Source organism: Mobula birostris, chromosome 31 (genome assembly GCF_030028105.1).
Source record: "Mobula birostris isolate sMobBir1 chromosome 31, sMobBir1.hap1, whole genome shotgun sequence".
NCBI classification, from domain to species: domain Eukaryota; kingdom Metazoa; phylum Chordata; class Chondrichthyes; order Myliobatiformes; family Myliobatidae; genus Mobula; species Mobula birostris.
This window is the reverse complement of record NC_092400.1, coordinates 31,664,103-31,684,625: the sequence shown is the minus strand read 5'-3', so window position 1 is coordinate 31,684,625 and position 20,523 is coordinate 31,664,103. Positions and strand designations below refer to the sequence as shown.

The 20,523-nt window shown below is 37.5% G+C and overlaps 1 protein-coding gene across 11 annotated transcripts in view; it reads right to left on the bottom strand.

Moving 5' to 3' along the window:
• The window catches only part of LOC140190944 (probable E3 ubiquitin-protein ligase HECTD4), a 292,655-nt gene that overhangs the window by 132,947 nt on the left and 139,185 nt on the right, over positions 1-20,523 (bottom strand). For 10 of the 11 annotated variants that reach the window (XM_072247927.1, XM_072247924.1, XM_072247923.1 and 7 more), the window contains 8 exons: positions 20,326-20,430; positions 20,044-20,207; positions 17,895-18,137; positions 11,020-11,212; positions 9,099-9,203; positions 6,827-6,915; positions 5,279-5,454; positions 3,167-3,302 (listed from right to left, as the gene is read on the bottom strand). In XM_072247927.1, the coding sequence (XP_072104028.1) occupies positions 3,167-3,302; positions 5,279-5,454; positions 6,827-6,915; positions 9,099-9,203; positions 11,020-11,212; positions 17,895-18,137; positions 20,044-20,207; positions 20,326-20,430 (1,211 nt within the window). The remainder of the gene's footprint in view (positions 1-3,166; positions 3,303-5,278; positions 5,455-6,826; positions 6,916-9,098; positions 9,204-11,019; positions 11,213-17,894; positions 18,138-20,043; positions 20,208-20,325; positions 20,431-20,523) is intronic. The other variant, XM_072247930.1, reaches the window with a different exon arrangement.

Sequence of the window (20,523 nt, the reverse complement as noted above, 5' to 3'; positions counted from 1 at the left end):
GGCAGGATGAGCAGCCAGAGGTTGCAATCCATTTAAGTACCAATGACAAGAGTAAAGCTGAGGTACTGCAAAGGCATTCTAGGGAGCTAGCTAGAAGTTAAAATACAGGACACAGTACTGAAGTGTCAGGATTCCCACCTGTGCCACGTGATAGTAAGGAATAGATACATAGTGCTGTACATGGCTAAGGAGCTGAAACAGAAGAAATATATGGATCGCTGGGCTCACCTGCAGGGGAGGCGGCACCCATATAAACAAGCCACTTGAGTTGGAGGAGAACCAATATACTTGAAATCATTTAAACTCGAGTGGCAGGGGTTTGGGAGCCACAGCAGCCGGACAACAGGTGGTAGGATAGAGAGCAAGGAATTATTGCATATGGCATTCTTGTCTTAGTACAGGGGTCCCCAACCTTTTCTGCGCTGCGAACCAGTTTAATATTGACAATATTCTTGCGGACCGGCCGACCCGGGTGGTAGGGTTGCCAACGGACAAGAGTAGCAGTCAATGAAAGACTACAATGACCATGAAGCCTTGCGCGGGCACCAGTGCGCATGCGTAACACACTCACGCGTGTACCTGCCAATATTACTTTCTGCAAAGCGCTTTTGGCGATTCTGTTCGGGGGGGGGGGGGGTGTTCATAACGACCGGAACATTGGTAATAAGGGGCTAATACACTCAATTTCGTTTCTAAAAGGGTTTATCTAACGAATTTAATATTAAACACACAGCGCATATTTTCCTCGCATGAATATAGTGGTAAGTCAATCATCAGGGGAGGACGGGGAGCTTGAAGTGTTGAAAGAACTTCCAGTAGAAGTGATAGAGGCAGGTTCAATATTATTTAAAGAAAAATTGGATGGGTATATGGACAGGAAAGGAATGGAGGGTTATGGGTTGAGTGCAGGTCGGTGGGACTAGGTGAGAGTAGCTTTCGGCACGGACTAGAAGGGCCGAGATGGCCTGTTTCCATGCTGTAATTGTTATATGGTTATATAAGTCACTATCAGTCAATAGCATCGTAACATTTTAAGTTACGCTTGGATATTAAACACACAGCACATATTTTCCCTGTATGAACATATAAAATCATTGCAACACACCAATATCGCTGAATCAGTGGGAGCCCTGGGCTTGCTTCCCTGCAACAAGACGGTCCTATCGAGGGGTGACGAGAGACAGCGATACTCGAAGGGGGTTCCTTATGTCCAGTCTATTTAGTTTTCGTCGCATTCATTGCAGAGATATGTTGGAAATGGAAGCAACGTTTTCAGTTTTTCATGGCTATCTCAGGATATTTAGCCTTGACTTTGATCCGTGATGCCGGCAGAGATGTTATGTCAAACATACTTCTCAGCCTGCCGTCATTTGCAAGCTCGAGGAGTTGATCTTCTTCCCGCGCTGATATGGATGACGCGCTGTTAATGACCTCGCGTGTGTTCAAGCTCCACAGTAGGTGTGACAGGGAATGAGGAAAGGTGCAGCTGACTCATATTGCCAAATCATATCGTTTCCTCGTGGCCCGGTAGCAAATGCTCTGCGGCCCGGCACCGGTCCGCGGCCCGGTGGTTGGGGACCGCTGTCTTAATAGGTAGGGGTGCTAATTTTATAAAAGAGTAAGGAAGTCATGTTGCAGATACAGTACTATGTAGGGTGCCTAAGATATTTGCACAGTACTGTATCTGTCAACGTGAAGCGGAGGGCGGGAACAAAGCATGCTGGGAAAAGGTGAGGGCGGAGCGCCACGGGAGAAGTGTGGAGCAGGTGGCAGAGAAAGAGGGCTAGGAGCAGGTGATGTGGGTGAAGACAAACACAGCCCTGAGATACTAGTTAAGGTCATTTGATTCCAAACTGATCATTACAGAATGTCTCTCTGCTGCTTCCCACACCCTCACCTCTCCCTTCCCCTTTTCTCAATCCTGATTCCCTTCTCCCTGCCCCTTTCCAACTCTGTCCACAATAGAGATCCCTATCAGAATCAGGTTCATCAACACTCAAATTTTTTTTGGAGCAGCAGTACAGTGCAATACATAACATTTCTATAGCATTGTGCAAAGGTCTTCGGTACTCTAGTTATATACGTGTGCCTAAGACCTTTGCACAATACTGTATACAGAACATTATTCAGACTGCACTTGAAGTCTTGCACGCAGTTTGGTCACTGCATTATAGGAAGGATGTGGAGATTGTGGAAAGGGTGCAGAAGAGGTTTACCAGGATGCTGCCTGGATTAGAGTGAGCTATAACAGCAAACTTGGGTTGCTGTCCTTACAAGGTTGAAGACTGGGTGAGATCTGAAAGAGGTTTTTTTAAAATTATGCACAGACTGGGTAGTCAGACAGAATCTTTTCCCAAGGACAGAAATGGTTAACACCAGAGGACGTTTTTAAGGTTAGGGCTGAGAAGTATAAAGGTCTGTTTACACAGACTGGTAGGTGTCTGGAATACCAGGACTAGTAGTGGAATCAGGCAAGTTGATGGAGTTTGAGAGGGTTTGAGCCATACACACGAGTACGAAGGGAATGAAGGTATATGGATGATACCCAGAAGGAGGATATTTAGTATAAACTAACATCAAGATTGGCACACCATAGACTGAATGACCGGGTAAGTGCTATACCTTTCTACTCTCTGCACTACTGGATGGACACTAACAACTATCCAAGGCAGGTCTTTTAACTGAGACCCATCCACCACCCTAAACATTTATCCCCTCCAAGAATGACAAATCTATGAGATCCAGTTACTGGTGTGGGAATTCCAATAGCAGCCCCCAAAATGCAACCAAAATATGGGCAGTAGGCACTTGAAAATAGAGCCCCCTGCAGCATCCCCTCCATACAGCAGACTTTTATTCCTTGGATTCACATTACTGTTATTTCCTTGCTGCCAAATCTAAATCCTGCAACTCCTTAATCAACAGCACAGTGTGTGCATTTTCTGAGGAAAGACTACTGTAGTTCAAGGTGGTTCATCATCACAAAATCAACAGCAACCAAGGACAGGCAATCAATGCTGGCCTTTTCAGTGACACCCAATTCTCAAAAAACTAACTAAAAAGAAAGACTAATCTGAAATTGTTCAAAAAAACAAACACAACATAATTACAATACTGAGAGATATGATCAATACTATGTCAACATGTAAATTAGCTTAATTTTTACCTCTGATTGGCTCGAGTGAATTCTAAATCTTCATTTGCAATCATTTCTAGGTCAGAGGGTGCTGACATACTGCGTAGGAAGACAGGCTGGCGAACAGTGTGAGAAATCATCTTGGTTTCAGAAGATGATTTGCATGCTGGTAAAATAAGCAAGCATGGGATTTGTCACAAAAATAAAGACCAAATATTTGCGATTTTTGTACTTGTTAGCTGGAACAGTGTATCATGCATTTATCTATTCTGTACTTCCATTTTCAAACTGCAGATATACACCATTACCAATTTTTCTCTTTCCACATGGATTATGAAAACCTAAAACCCACTGGGTAAAGGTAACCTCATGGATTTGATTCAAATTGAATATTCCTGCTTAGAGGCAATCCTTTTCATGCCTTGTACATGGGCCAGTACAAGCTTACTTAACAAGTGTTTTGTTCATTATATACCCTTAACTGGACATCAAATCTTATTATACTTCAATTATTTAACAGCAAAATTGTACATTCTATAAGAGAAGCAACATCAGTTCTTTGGCACTTATGAATGTTTCAACCTCAGGACCAACACTCCCATGTTCTTCCTTGTTGAATAAAAGCACTTAAAACAAAACATCGGTACCAGCATCACCTCAATGACAGCTGTTTAGTACAGACTAGAGCTCTGAAGTAAAGAATGTATTCAATATAAAAACAGACCAACTACACCAAAAGCCCTCTTCTTCTTATGCCACCCCCATCTCTAATTCAGCATCAGAAGCCACTACTGCTGCAGGAAACTGCTCAAGTCCCAACTCTGCTACTTATTCAAACGTGAAATGTTCTTTATTTCAGTTCCTCCTCACTTACTACGTAGCAATAGCAATAGCATTGCCTTCTCTCACCCTAAACTACTTCATTTTGAAATTTAGCTTGCCCTAATCCTCACCAGTGACAGCTCCAGCTGGCACACTCACTTACTTGAATTTGTTATCCCTTTCACTGGGAATTAGTTGTTGACCATTACCTACAATAACAACTTCTGCCACATTTGTGGAAAAGTCTTTTCAATTCCCATAGCGGCCTCACAAGTCATCCCGGAACACACACAAAAAATACTGAAATTACGTTGTCCTTGACCTTAAGAGATGGGATGACCAAAAGCCACTGACTATACTTCATTCCACTCTGTTCACTGTAACAGCTATTATTTCTACACTTTCTCAGTCTTCATTTTTTCTGTTCTGCCAATGCCACCTTCATTTTTCCAATGCTGAAAATTCCAATTCATAGATTACAGAATGCAAATCATCTTTTTTTCCTGTTTCTGCACTTCACTCACCTAGAATCACAACATCCCTTCTGTCCTCACTTTCTGCCACACTACAACAGATCAATGCTTCCATTTCGATGCTCCCCCTAAATATATTGTTCCTTGACCTTTCCTCCAAAGCAACATGTCCACTTTTCAATCTCTTTCAACACCAGCTCCATTGCTCATCCCATCAGTTAGAACAAGGCAGGAGGTACAGCACCATCTTTTACCTCCTCCATTTCCAGTCTCCAGGACCTCAAATGCTCCACGATAGATTAGCAATTTGCTGAGATGCCTTTCTACTTTGCAAATTCTGCTGGTCACAATCCAGTTTCCTCCAGCTTGGTATAATTAAATGCAGACTGGATGATGTATTTTTGTAACATAGCACTAATGCACAAACTAAACTGTTTCTGACAACAGTTCACCAGCCCACTCACTCCCTTTCTGACCTTGCTCCCCTTGGCTTCACAAACTGTTCTAATGAAAATTCATGGAGCAGCATTGCATTACTAAATTAGGCAGTTCAAAGCCATTGGCACTTGACAGTTATCTCAACAATTTCAGATCATACCATTTAATCTTGGGAGAGAAGAACTATTGGCAATAATTCTGCCATACTTTTCTCACAGAATTTTCTACTGTTGATGCTTTTCAATTGCACAGTCATTTTGTCTCTCATCTGCCCCTCTTTTTCCCTTCTCTTGGCTCAAATCTCCTACATCTTCATCTAGTTCTGACAAAAACTCAATGACTTGAAACAATTTTTCTTTCCCCAACTCCTACAATGATGATTTACAGCATTTTTTTTTTATTTCTGTACCTGGCGTATCGGCTGGTGTTCCCGAAATACTCCTCGTCAGACCAGACTGTGCTGCTATTGTAACATGCAGCAATAGCTCAGCTCGATTCATCAAGCTCTTAACTAAAGATTTTGTTTTTGATAAGGAATGCGAAGACTTCGGTGCCAAAGAATTCACCTCCTGGCCAAATTTCTCTCTGCACACGAGCAAAGTATTTTTGTTAAGGAGCAGATAAAATAAGCAGCATTAATAATTACATTTCAATTGAAATTTAGACTCATGAGAATGAAGATATGTCCAGTGACACTGGTGAAAGAAACTACTGCCTCCAGGGTCATTTCTTCTCATTTACAGGTCAGCAATAGCTTTCATCCGCAGCCTAACCAGGACATTTGCAGGCTTGATGTCATATTGCATAATGAGTCAAAGTTTGGCTTTGATACCTGCTCAATTAGGCAGGTCAGCTATTCCAAACACTGCAACATTGTCCAATTCTGTCCCACCTCAGCTCATCCACTGCTGAAATCTTCATCCACAACCTTGTTACTTCTAAACTTGGTTAGATCCCTCATTCAATCATAAACTGAGGTAATCCAAATCTTAAACTTAAGGCCATTCTTATCTTTCACTGTCTTGTTCATGCATCAAACACTGCCTGCTCAGATTTACACAGCTCCCTCCCATTCACGTTGCTATCTTACTTGCTGATCAACACCAACTCCTAGATAAACGATCTTTAACTTTCATTCTCATTTCAAGTCATTTTGCCCCCTGTCATTTCTAACTTTTTCCACGTCCACAACCCTCAGGTAGCTGCACTCCAATTCCAATACCCCAAATTTAATAATATTACCAACTGTCAAGACAGTGGTCTGAGACTCTCCCTTTATATAGTTGTTCTTTCCCCACTTATGATGATCCTGACAACTACTTCCGTATCAAATGTAAGCCTGTATCAATAAGGTAGCTTAACATCTTGTTTTTGACAATGCCCCAGGGGAAACCCTTGGGATATCCTACCAACACAAGGTCATATAAATGGAAGTTGAGAGTGGTTTTAAAATTAGATAACAAATTCACTTACACAAGGCCATAAAATGATTTCTCTGGCCTTCATTTCTCAAATGTAAGCTGAATAAAAGGTTGATTTAAGACTTCAGTTAGCGTTTTCTTACATAAGGTTTTCTTACATAAGACGAGAAATGCACACACCTTGTGATACATAGAATAGTGGATACTTTTTTTTTCATGAATCAAGTGAAAAATCAGTCAACACAGTTCTACTGGGAAGTTTCTACTTAGACCACAAGCTATAGAAAATACTATTCTGTGATGCTTTTAGTGCAGAAGTGTTTTTTATTTGTGCTTATTCTATCTCAATTCATTCCTTCAAGGCACTAATACATGTTAGCTTTGTGAACTGAGGATGCTGGAGCAAATCAACAATTTATTTGAGTGGTCACAGATCAAGAAATAATCAAGTGATAGTTGGCTGGCTGTTTTACAGTACAGGAACTCCATACTTTCTAATCCCCTTGTTCATAAGTAACAGAGCAACTACATCTTACCTTAACAAAAGGACAACATTCTCCAAATCATTAGAGTCAAATGGCATTTCCTTTAGGGAGCATAGCAGTTCTAATTCCTTCATTTTACTCTAGAGAAAAATAAAACTATTAAGATTATATTTTAGGATCAACTCATCAATTTTAGCCAATATATGATTAACCATTACATGCGATGTTTTCTATGCTTCTATGCTAGACAACATGATAGCTTCCAGAAGTTCACCATTAAGAATTCCAATTATAAAAATTCCACTTTTATTTCACTCTGGGACTAGGTAGTAAAACAGAAGCTGATACTAGGTAAATATTAAGGATATGTACATCAAAAACAGGAATAAGAATCAAGGATCAATTCTATTCACCATTTATTCTTATATGTAGTTGGAATTTGCTGTGGTGTGCTGGTGCAAAATGCAACAATAAACAACACCTCTGGAGGGGGAGCGGAGTAATGATGGTGCTAAACGGCGACTCCTTCACTTACATCTTTGGAAACAGCTCTATTTCCATCTTTAATATCTTTATTTTTCCCTTTCAGGGTTCTTTGGAAGACCCTGACCTGAAGTTATACGCTGACTTCGGTTCTTTGTGGGAATGGGACCCGCTCTTGGGGTTTCATAACTGACCGTTGTTGTTCAGCACGCCAAGGGCTCATCCTAAGAGTCCATCTCGGATTTGGAAAACTAGGATCTCAGAGCTCTGGAGACGGGCGGATCGAGGGTCAGTGTCACGGCAGGAGACCCGTGTATCATCAGACCCGAGATCTTTGAGATCTTCTGGCACAGAGCTCAAAAAAAAGCGACATAACAGACTTTTAACATGATAAACCAGGGAGTTGTTTGTTATGTCTCCCCCCTCACTGGGAAAACGGAGACACCGCCTTCTCCCTTATATGAGAGATAGAGATAGATAGATAAATAGATAGATAGAGAGAGATAGAGAGAGAGAGAGATAGAGAGCGAGCGAGCGCACCTGTGGTATGTCGTATACTGGGTGAAATGCAAAATCTTTGGGGTAACTGCAAGTCTGTGTCTTTGCTATTGCTTTGTTCACGCTTGACTGCTCTGTGGCGGGTAACGTTGCTCTTTTTTGCTGGTGGGGGAGGGAGAATTGTTGCTTGCTGCTGTATATGCATGGGAGGGAGGGGAGCTGGGAGGAGGGACTTTGGGGTTCTAACATTTAACTGTCATTCAATCTTTGGGGAACTTCTGTTTTCGTGGATGGTTGCGAAGTAAAAGCATTTCAGAATGTATATTGTACAACTTTCTCTGACATTAAATTGGACCTTTGAACCATTCAACAATTATAAAGAATAAAGAATTATATAAAGTTAGAAGTATTATATGGAATAAATGTACGTAAAACATAAATACAAGCATGTATCTACAATGTAAACAGCATTATTAAAGAGTTTCTTAAAGTGCTTACAGTGCAATGCTGATGTAATGGATAGAGGGGAGTGTGGTGGGCCAATTATAATGGTTGATCAGATTAACTGCCTGGGGAAAGGAACTTTTAAAATGCTGTGATATTTTGGCTTGAATAGCTATATAGTGAAAAAGGATCTTAAGAAAAATGATCTTCATCATCCCTGATACTTGTACCTGCTGGAAGCCTGACAGAGTTTATTAGCTATATAGTGTTTTCCAGAAGGGAGCTCCGGGAAAAGGTAGTTTGTTGGGATAGTAGCGATTTTTCTAGCCAGCTTCATTGTCCTGGACACATACAAGTTCTGCAGTGATAGCAGACTGCAGTCAATGACCTTCACAACTGTTCAGTGGCTATGGATTTCATTGCACCATCTGACATTCAAGCATTACGACCTCTCTATTTTGGTCAATATTCTTTACTTAAGTAACACCGTCCAAAACAATTAAGCTATTCAGAAAAGCTCTTTGCTGTTAAGAGTCTGGATGGCCATTTTGTTTTAGAACAAGCAATAATGAAGTTTTAAAACCAATTTTTGAGAGCAGCCCAAAAGACACATCAGCATTGAAATTTACATATCTAAGCCTTACAGTGCTAATAATTTAAAAGTTCAATAAGTTACTGACAGCTCCCAACAATCAAGGTAGCACAAAGGAGAGCCAAGATGTATTTCATCTCCCACTGACACTCGGATGGAAACAATACACAATTCTAATCGTGATTAATTAATAGACTGGATTAACTCACTACTAATCAAAATAAGCCCAAGCACAGAAAAGTCAGTAGGCTAATTCTCAATTTACAAACAACAGTTACTTTCATCTTTTTACGTTCATATACAAACCTCATTGAAGTGATAGTCATGGAAGAATGGTATACTGTTTTCCAGTTTTCCTTGCTGACTATCTTCTATCTCACTCTGCCACTTCTGCTCAAGCTCTGCTACACTCTACAAGACAATATATTAATATTATTGCTGAAGCATCTTTAAGAATACATCAAGTGAGAAATTTTCTGTTTGTAGAAATAAAGGGTATTCAACTAAAATGTACTTGTGTGTACTTGGATTTTCAGAAAGCCTTTGACAAGGTGCTACACATGAGGCTGCTTAACAAGCTACAAGCTCATGGTATTACAGTAAAGATTCTACCATGGATAAAACAGTGGCTGATTGGCAGGGGGCAAAGAGTGGGAATAAAGGAAGCCTTTTCTGGCTGGCTGCTAGTGACTAGTGGTGTTCCACAGGGGTTTGTGTTAGGGCGATTCTTTTTATGGTATATGTCAATGATTTGGATGATGGAATTGATGGCTTTGTTGCAAAGTTTGCAGATGATAAGAAGAAAGATGTTGGGGCAGATAGTTTTGAGGAAGTAGAGAGGCTAAAGAAGGACTTAGATTAGGAGAATGGATTAAGAAATGGCAGATGGAATACAGTATTGGGAAATGTATGGTCATACACTTCGGTATTAGAAACAAAAGGGTTGACTATTTTCTAAATTGAGAGAAAATACAAAAAAACTGAGGTGCAAGGGGACTTGGGAGTCCTTGTGCAGGATTCCCTAAAAGTTAATTTGCAGGTTGAGCCTGTGGTGAGGAAGGAAGTGCAATGTTAGCATTCATTTCAAGAGGTCTAGAATATAAAAACAAGGATGTAATGTTGAAACTTTATAAAGCACTGGTGAGGCCTCACCTGGAGTACTGTGAACAGGTTTGAGCTACTCATCTTTGAAAGGAAGTGCTGAAACTGGAGAGGGTTCAAAGGAGGTTCCTGAAAATTATTCCAGGATTGAAAGGCTTGTCATATGAAGAGCGTTCGATGGCTCAGGGCCTGTATTCACTAGAGTTCAGAAGAATGAGGCATGACCTCATTGAAATCTATTGAATGGTGAAAGGCTTTGATAGTGTGGATGTGGAGAGGATGTTTCCTTTGGTGGGAGAGACTAAAACCAGAGGGCACAGCCTCAGAATAGAGGGACCTCCTCTTAGAACGGAGGAAAGGAGGAATTTCTTTAGCCAGAGAGTAGTGAATCTGTGGAATTCTTTGCCATAGGTATCCATGGAGGCCAAGTCTTTATGTATATTTAAGGCAGAGCTTGATAGATTCTTGATTGATCAGAGTATGAAGGGATATGGGAAGAAGGCAGGAGAGTGGGGCTGAAAGGAAAATTGGATCAGCTATGATGAAATGGCAGAGCAGACTCAATGAGTCAAATAGCTTAATTCTGCTCCTATATCTTATGGTCTTTTAGCTAGGCTATAGGTGTGCAATCAAGATGAGACACTCAGTCGAAGCTGGATTTTTCATTTGTGTAGTGGAACCAGATCGAAAGAAATGTTGCTGAACATTTCTTCACTGTTTGATATTAGTATCACTGAAAAAAGTCAAAGTTAATAAAATGCAACATTAATTCATGAACTTCCACTACAGACAAAATTCTTGATTGTATTCGAATTCATGTTTAGGAATGTATCAGGGAACAAATGAAGATTCCATCGATCTACTTCCTCCAGATTCTCCACTTCATTCTCCCCTCCCAAAATGAGCACTGCCTCTATTCAGACACCTTGAGCCAATAGGCTGGTCCTGGACTTATTTCCTGGCATAATTTACATATTACTATTTAACTATTTATGGTTTTATTACTATTTATTATTTATGGTGCAACTGTAACGAAAACCAATTTCCCCCGGGATCAATAAAGCATGACTATGACTAAAACCACCGAAAACAAACGTACAATGTTCTTTTGTGTTCCCAACAATACCTGAAGTTGCCTCTCCATAGCATTTAGCTTTTTGAACGTTTCCCCCATTATTTTACACAAAAGGTCATATTCTTCCAAGTGCTCTTCACGATATTGGAAATTAATCAGAGACTGCAGTGCATCAATCAGATTCAAATGCTTGATCACACATGACACGACCATTTCTTCCATCACATCAGGTTGAATCACTTCCCTGCAATCAAGGAGGAAATAATGTCAGCAGGATCTGCATAATCACGCTTCAATTTTTTTTTAATATAAAAAAAGTAGTTGAATAATTTCAAGGTGGATAATTAAAATTTTAGCTATTCCATAAATGGTACCTTAGTCCAAAAAAACATATATACCTACCAAAGCTTTTAAATAAGCATAGCTTATTGCAGCCTAATGCAATCACCCTAATCTTTCTCCAGCATGTGATCAGCCTATTTTAAAAAACCTATTATATTTGGGAATACATAATCATAGGAATCCAGAAAGAAAATGGAATTGATGAATGCTTACAACTTGAAAAATGGAATGCCAACTCTTACGGTCAAGGTGTAATGCAAAAGCTAGAGGGGCGCTATGTGCAATGATTTACTATTACTCTATTAAGCCGTTACCTTTATAATGATAGAAATTTTGCTATTACTTCTGTCAAAGTGAACATCTCACAAGGTAACACACACAAAATACTAGAGGAACTCAGCAGGAACCCTTAATCAGGATTCACAAGATATCCTACATGGTGTTAAACTGATCTTGTAAAATCACAAAAAAATCTCAGCTTTGATCACTAGCCTTTGCTAATTGATCTATTCTGGGATATTTGCTATAGTGGCCTTCCTTGCCTTGAGAATGGGGAGGTAGAAAGGGAATTCAGCGTACTTTCTAGATTGTTATCCCTTAACTTTTGTAACAAGATATAGAAATGCCGAGGTCATTAAAGAACTAATTCAAACTCAGTTCATAACTTATATCAGGGTAGAAAAAAAACTTTGTTCTCTTTAATCATCAATGGCCCTTTTCTATCCTTGGCAGCTCGAGCAGCTGCCTGTAGAATCCTTTCCTTGTCTTGAAATCTTAAGAATTTTATTAAAATCGATCATGGATATTGGTCATCTTTTGGTTTTGGTCTTAGAGCTCCATGTGCCCGCTCAATTTCAATTGGACGAACCTCCTCTTCCATTTGCAAAACATCCGGGATCCATCTTTGAAAAAATTCTATTGGTTTTTCTCCCTCCGTACCTTCTTTAAGACCAACAATTTTAATATTATTACGTCTACTGAAATTTTCCAACATGTCCACTTTCTCCAAGAGTCGATATCTTTCTGAGTTCCAGACAAGCAGATCATTTTCTGTTTTTTCATATGCCCCATTGCTCTTTCCATCTTGTGAAGCTTCTTATCCATTTTGTCCCATCTTTCCATAACTTTATTATAGCACATCTTCGTATCTCTAAGCTCTTCTCTTACTTTTCTTAGTTCAGCCGTTAATTGCAATATAGCCTCTCTTATGTCTCTATCATCTCCTTTACTTCCAATCGCTTCCAATTCTTCCTCCTCTTCTTCATCTGTGTTCTCTGCAGAATCCAATTCTGACTCTGAGTCATTTTCAATTGCAGTGGCTGTCGGTTCTTGTAGTTTGCATTGTGTTGATTTGCGCATGCGCATTTCCGGTATCTTCTTCGGAGAAACCGTTACCACCGCCATTGCTCCCTGTTCTACCGAAGGAGATCCAACCTGAGTCCGAGGCTCCATCGTTGCAGCAGGCCCTTTTTTCTTCCCCCCTCGCGGCTGCTTCACAACAGCAGACTTCTTTTGTTGCGGTTTAGGAGGCATATCGTAAAGTAGTCTTACAAAGTTTATAAATAGTTTTCAGAAAATATTTATCAACTTTGTTTTGTTTAAACAGTACTTTACTGATTTGTTGCGGGAGAGCTGGATTTACACGTCTCAATCCCACGTCATCACGTGACGCCCCCCCAAGAGAAGAGAAGGAAGAAATTTAATCCAGTGAAAAAAACCCTATGGGATCATGGTTATCAATTTATACTGCGTTATCCTGCAACCTTGAAGATTTTTTTGCATGGTGGAGAAAAAAGATTTTTTGATGACTACCAGAAAGCAGAGCAGTTTGTGCGAGATTCTCTGAATATTCACCGGATACAAGAACAAATCCAGGGGAGTGAGATAGATTGAAGATGAAGATTGGGTTAAAGAATGGACTTGTTGGATCTTTGAAGCTGGATGAATGTATAAATATATTATTAATTATATGAGGGGGGTAAGAAAGGTTAAAATCGGAGGAATATTAGTTGGGAATAGTAACACTAATTTTGCCTATATATATATATATATAATTTTTTTTGTTGCAGGGGAGCTGGAAGAAGCACTGATCAATTGCTACGCTAATCATGTGTGCAAGCGTGGCTTTTGCCACGACCCGTAAAATGGAGGGGGGTAGTGTTGTGTATCTTTTCATTCACAACATTAGGGGGGGGGGTATTTTGTTTTTTCTTTTTTTGTATTCTTTCTATCTTTTTTTTTCTTTTTGCCTGGAAGGTTGGGAGGGAAACACATAGCAACATGGTGAAGTTTAAAGAGATTCCCCAAGGAACTATGAGAGTTGAGAAGATAAGTAATGTTTTAGATTGGAGTAACTTTGTTAAGAATAATGACTAATTTATTGAATTTTTTGAGTTTTAATGTTAATGGGCTTAATGGACCAGTGAAAAGAAAAAGAATCTTAACACATATTAAAAAAATGAAGATAGATTTAGCTTTTTTTACAGGAAACGCACCTAACAGAAACAGAACATCAGAAACTAAAGAGAGATTGGGTGGGTAGTGTTGTTGCGGCTTCATTTAATTCAAAAGTGAGGGGAGTAGCAATTTTGATAAATAAAACGTTACCAATTAGAATACAAAATGTAATAACTGATTCTGCGGGGAGATATGTGATTATACATTGTCAACTTTTTTCTGAACTATGGACTTTTATGAATATTTATGTACCAAACGAAAATGATGCAAAATTCATACAAGAAGCTTTTCTGAATTTGGCGGATGCAATGAAAAAATATTAATTGGAGGAGACCTTAATTTTTGCTTAGACCCAGTCTTAGATAGATCAACCAAGGCTGTTATAAAATCGAAGGTAGTAAATTTAACTTTATCATTGATGAAAGATTTAAATTTGATTTATGGAGAAGAATCATTCCTAAAGAAAGAGACTATTCGTTCTATTCCCATAGACATAAAACTTTTTCAAGGATAGATTTTTTTCTATTATCAATGCATATTCAACACAGAGTGAAAAATATGGAATATAAAGCAAGAATATTATCAGATCATTCCCCTTTCTTAATGACAATAATAATGGCTGATAAGGAAGAAGTGGCTTATAGATGGAGATTTAATTCAACATTATTAAAACATCAAGATTTCTGTGATTTTATGAAAAAGCAGATTCAATTTTTTTTGGATACAAATTTTCATTCAGTGGATGATAAATTTATATTATGGGATGCGATGAAAGCATATCTTAGGGACCAGATAATAAGTTATACGTCTAAAATTAAGAAAGAATATATGGCAGAACTAGATCAATTGGAAAAAGAGATTACAAAAATAGAAAAAGAATCTCAAAGATATATGTCAGAAGAAAAACGAAGACAACTTGTCAATAAGAAGTTACAATATAATACGCTTCAGACATATAGAATGGAAAAAGCAATTATAAGAACTAAACAAAGGTATTATGAGTTAGGTGAGAGAGCACATAAAATTCTTGCCTGGCAGTTGAAAACAGAACAAGCTTCCAAAACAATAAATGCAATTAGAACAAGGGCAAATAAAATATCTTATAAGCCTCTTGAAATAAATGAAACCTTTAAAAATTTCTATTCTGAATTATATCAGTCAGAATCCCAAAATGATGTTAATGAGATAGAAAGGTTTTTATCACAAGTTTCTCTTCCAAAATTGAATTTGGAAGAACAGAAGGGATTAGATATGCCTTTTACATTAAAAGAAGTTGAAAAAGCTTTAGGATCACTCCAAAGTAATAAATCTCCAGGAGAAGATGGTTTTCCACCTGAATTTTATAAAAAATTTAAAGATTTATTATTTCCTCTTTTTATGGAACTAATACATCAAGCAGAAAAAATACATAAACTTCCAGAATCTTTTTCAACAGCGATTGTAATAGTATTGCCAAAAAAAGACAGAGATCCTATGAAACCAACATCATACAGGCCTATTTCTTTATTGAATACAGATTATAAAATAATAGCAAAAATTTTATCGAATAGATTATCTAAATATTTACCAAAATTAATACATATGGATCAAACAGGATTTATTAAAAATAGACAATTGGCAGATAATGTAACCCGGCTACTCAGTATAATTCATTTGGCACAAAAAAGGGACGAGAAGAGTATAGTAGTAGCTTTGGATGCAGAAAAAGCATTTGATAGATTAGAATGGGATTTTTTATTTAAAGTATTAGAAAAATATGGAATAGGAACATCTTTTATAAATTGGATTAAAACTTTAAATTCTAACCCTAAAGGTAAAGTAGTGACAAACTCTCAAATTTCAACACCATTCCAGTTAAAAAGGTCAACTAGACAAGGTTGTCCATTATCACCTGCTTTATTTGTACAGGCGATAGAGCCATTAGCAGAACTAATCAGAATTGATCCCGATATTATGGGTTTTAGAGTTAATCAGGAGGAATATAAAATTAATCTTTTTGCTGATGATGTTTTGATCTACTTAACAAACCCACAACATTCGTTACATAAATTATCTTCCAGATTGGATGAATATGGGAAGGTATCAGGTTACAAAATAAATTGGGATAAAAGTGAAATTTTACCTCTTACTAAAGGAGACTATAGTCAATGTCGATTAGTAACCCAATTTAGATGGCCGGTAAATGGTATAAAATATTTAGGTATAAGACTTGATAATGATGTAAAGAATTTATATAAATTTAATTATTTACCACTATTGAAAAAAATTCAAGAAGATTTTGACAAATGGATGATACTACCAATAACATTAGTAGGTAGAGTCAATGTTGTAAAAATGAATATATTTCCTAGATTACAGTATTTGTTTCAAACATTACCAATACAATTGCCACAGAAATTTTTTCAAGAGTTAAATAAATGTGTGAGAAAATTTCTTTGGAAAGGTAAAATGTCAAGAATATCATTGGGAAAATTGACATGTAAATTTGGGTTAGGAGGGTTACAACTTCCAAACTTTAAAAACTATTATAAAGCAAATCAACTTAGATTTATTGCACCTTTCTTCGATGATCGAAAACCAGCATGGATTAAAATAGAACTAGACAAGATAGGAGAAAATAGACCTGAAGATTTTATATATAAATGGGAATCTAAATGGATACGGGAAAAGAAAGAATCTCCTATATTAACACATTTGATTGATCTATGGAATAAGATAAATGTTGATAATGAAACACAGAAATCTCTATTAGCAAGGAGACCTTTGTTCCAAAACAGACTTATTCCTTTTACAATGGACAATCAACTTTTATATAATTGGTACCAAAAAGGGATTAAATTTATAGGAGATTGTTTTGAACGAGGTATATTGATGTCATTTGAACAATTAAAGGATAAATATAAAATATCAAATAATACTTTCTTTTGTTACTTTCAATTAAGGGCTTACTTAAAAGGTAAGCTGGGTCAAGCAATGTTTTTGCCAAAACCTAATGAAATTGAAATTTTAATTCAAAAAGGGAAAATTAAAAAATTTATTTCTTGTATGTATAATTTGATTCAAGAACAGACAATTAAACAAGGAACCCATAAGTCAAAGCAAAAATGGGAAACAGATCTGAATATTAATATTGATGAAACAAATTGGTCAAGACTCTGTCTTGACAGTATGACAAATACAATAAATGTTCGACAGATTAGTACAATATAATTTTTTACATCAATTATATATTACACCACAAAAAATAAATAGATTAAATTCAAATCTATCTGATAAATGCTTTCGGTGTAATCAAGAAATTGGTACTTTTTTACATTCTACTTGGTCTTGTTTTAAAATTCAACCCTTTTGGATAAATTTAAGAGTCTTATTGGACCAAATTACTGGAACTCAACTTCCACATAACCCTGTATTATTTCTATTAGGTGATATTGAAGGGATAAAACCGAAACTTAAATTGAATAAATATCAGAAAGAATTTATAAAAATTGCATTGGCAGTAGCTAAGAAGACTATAGCAGTTACTTGGAAATCTTATTCGTATTTAAGTATGGATCGTTGGAATAATGAAATGGCTAGTTCTATTCCACTCGAAAAAATTACTTATAATTTAAGTTTTTGAATAACATTTGAATAACATTTTTGAATAACATGTTTTGAGTAACATTTTTGAATATTTGGCGCCCTTATTTACAAAAGATAGGATGGCATACTTAAGTGCTCCGATAAAGACCTTGGTCCCTTGGGGAAAGTAACGAATAATTATACCAAATTTATTTTGAATCCCATGGAGCATGTGTAAACCTTCCAATACCCAGGCGGTTCTTTTCTTCCTTTCTTTCTTTTTAGGTAGGACTATATATGGGGGGGGGGGGAGGGGGGAGGGTAGTTTTTATATTTTCATGTATTCTTTTTGAAAACTCAATAAAAATTATATTACAAAAAAAAACTCAGTTGAAAAATCCAAGAACTTTTATCAAACCTGAAAGAACATTATAGAATTAAATGATTAGCTAAAATATTCAACATACAGTCTCTTCCAATGAACATCTACACTTTCACTACTGGAAGAGCACTGAAGTCCATTTGTCGATAATATATACTGACAAGGAAAAGACTCTACTCACTTAATACTTGGCCTGAACTGAGGTCTTGCACGGCCAGAGATTTCCCTGAGCTTTCCCATTATTCCAGGAGGCAGGCGTATTCTCGGCAAATCAAAGTAATGCCCAGTGACTGGAGGAGGTGGTGCAAGTGCATCGCAAGGATATGTGAACTCCCGGTCTTCTTCGATAGTTAGTGGCAGAGGTGAGGGACTTGGTGTCAATGCAGGAGATAAGGCACCATTTGCTTCTACCTGCCATTGGCATCTGTCAGCAAGAGATAGGGAAGGTTTCTGAAGTTCACTTACAACACAAAAACTGCATGATATCACTTATAAGTTTGCACATTAATTGATCCAAATCAATGATGGATATGAATTGTTGATAATTTCAGTAAATATTCCTGATTACTTATGTACAGGACAATATCCATGAATTATAGAAGTTAATCATTTACCCTTCAAGTCTCTGCCATCTCTTTATAGAGAAGTCAATTCCATTCCCCCACTTGCTTTGTAGGTTTTACCTGAAAACTTGTCAAATGTTTTCTTCCCTACCGAATCAATTTCCCATTGAAGGCCTCAAATAACCATTTTCACCAGTGATGTTTCCTTTGAATCATTTACTTGAGTCTCTAAATATATGTCTCTACTCCTTAAAACATTAACAAACAAGAATAACTTCTCTCTAATTACTCCATCTAAATCCATCTATAGCTCTATCAAATTTCACATTACTCTCACAAATTCCAATGTTAGAAAGTCTCAAAAAATCATGCAATAGATAATCCACGGTTTATTATAAACATGAGAAATTCTGCAGCTGCTGGAAATACAAAGCAATGCACACAAAATGCTGAAGGAACTCAGGTCAGGCAGCATCTATGGAAAGGAATAAGCAATCAACATTTCAGTCCAAGACCTTTCTTCAAGATTGAATATAAAGGTGGCAGAGGTGGGAAGCAGCATAATTAGAGGGTGATGGATGAAGCCACGTGGATGGGAAATTTCAAGGGCTGGAGAATCTGACCGGAGAGGAGAGTGGACTATAGGAGAAAGGGACCCAGGGGAGGTGAAAAGAGGCAAGGGACCAGAGTGGAGAATAGAAGAAGAGGGGAGGAGGGGGAGTAATTTTTTTTTTAACCATAAGGGGAAATCAATATTCACGCCATTAGATTGGAGGCTATCCAGATAGAATATAAGGTGTTGTTCCTCCACACCGAGGGTGGCCCCGTCTTGGCACAGAAGGAAGTCATGGACTGACATGCCCAAACAGAAGTGGGAATTAGAATTAAAATGTTTGGCCACCGGGAAGTTCCGCTTTCGGCGTTTATTATTTTCATATTGCATATGGGGAGCTACTCAATCTTTGAATTTACTGCTCTCCAGTAGAAAAAAAAAGGTGAACAATCTTCCAATCTCTATCAACTACTTGGAAGTACCTCAGATGTGGAAAGCATGTACTCCCTTCAAAATAGAAATTAAAATTCAAATCAAATTACTTCCTTGATAATGAACCTTGCATTTCCAGTAATTGCTAATTCCACTGGGGATTTTCTGTGTTAAGCTGTGCAACCATTTCAGAGTTATTGCTGCAATGGATTTAATTACACAATGCATAAGCAAAATACATTTAATGTTTAAATTCTATCAAAAATTTAAAAAATATACAGTGGATCTGACAAGATGGACATCATTATGTTAGAGATGCATTCTTAAAGTAACAAAACTACTTGAGTTTTAGGTAAGAATTTCAATTTAATACAAAATCCTATTTCTAGAAATCTCATCTTTCATTAGTTTAGGTAAGCTTTCTTGTATCTCTTGGCATGACAATAGCCGATGTCATATTCTGATTAGCAACACTGAAGCTTTGATATAAATTTGGACAAACAAAACTAGAGGAATTCATTTGCAGGAATTAAAGAGTATTTAATTTACCAGTATCACAGAATGATGAAAGCACATAATATTATAGAATTCTCAATATTTACTAAGGTTTTAAGGGTACTAATTTATGCAAGTTGATCCTTGCTAGAGATCTATTCAACATCTCATTAGCTGAAACACAATAAAACTTAAAGGATCACTCAAAGGGAAACAGTAATTTGCCACTCTTCAAATATTAAGGACGGACAAATTTGTCAAGTGAGAAAATAATTAAGATCACTTGCCTCTGTAGCAACTTTGATCTAAGCAGTTGTTGACATGCTTCCTCCTCTTTAGTTGTTTCTGGTCCATTATAAAGGATTCGTAGCATGGAGCACGCCAGTACAGAAAGTCCTAATGCAAGATCAGCAAGGAAAGGAAGCCCTCCTGAAACATCTTCTGAGGATTCCTGTCACAAGCAAATAATCACAACAAGCAGAAGTTTCAAAAACTAATCAAAATGTGGTGAGAGGAATTTGAGAGATGATATATATGGCAACTAAACAGAAACAAACTATGTACCTTACCTGGGCTCGAACGGTACAAGCAAATCCCCACATGGCTTTATCAGGTGTGTTGTGCTCTCGCCCGCTCCTCATCTCAAAAGAAAAAGTAACTGTGTCTCCCTCAACCTGATAAAAATATATACTTAAGGCTTAATTTCACACCCAAGACTGCTTAGTGACTTCAGTTCTAAATAAAACTTGTTTATAGAGCAGTATCTT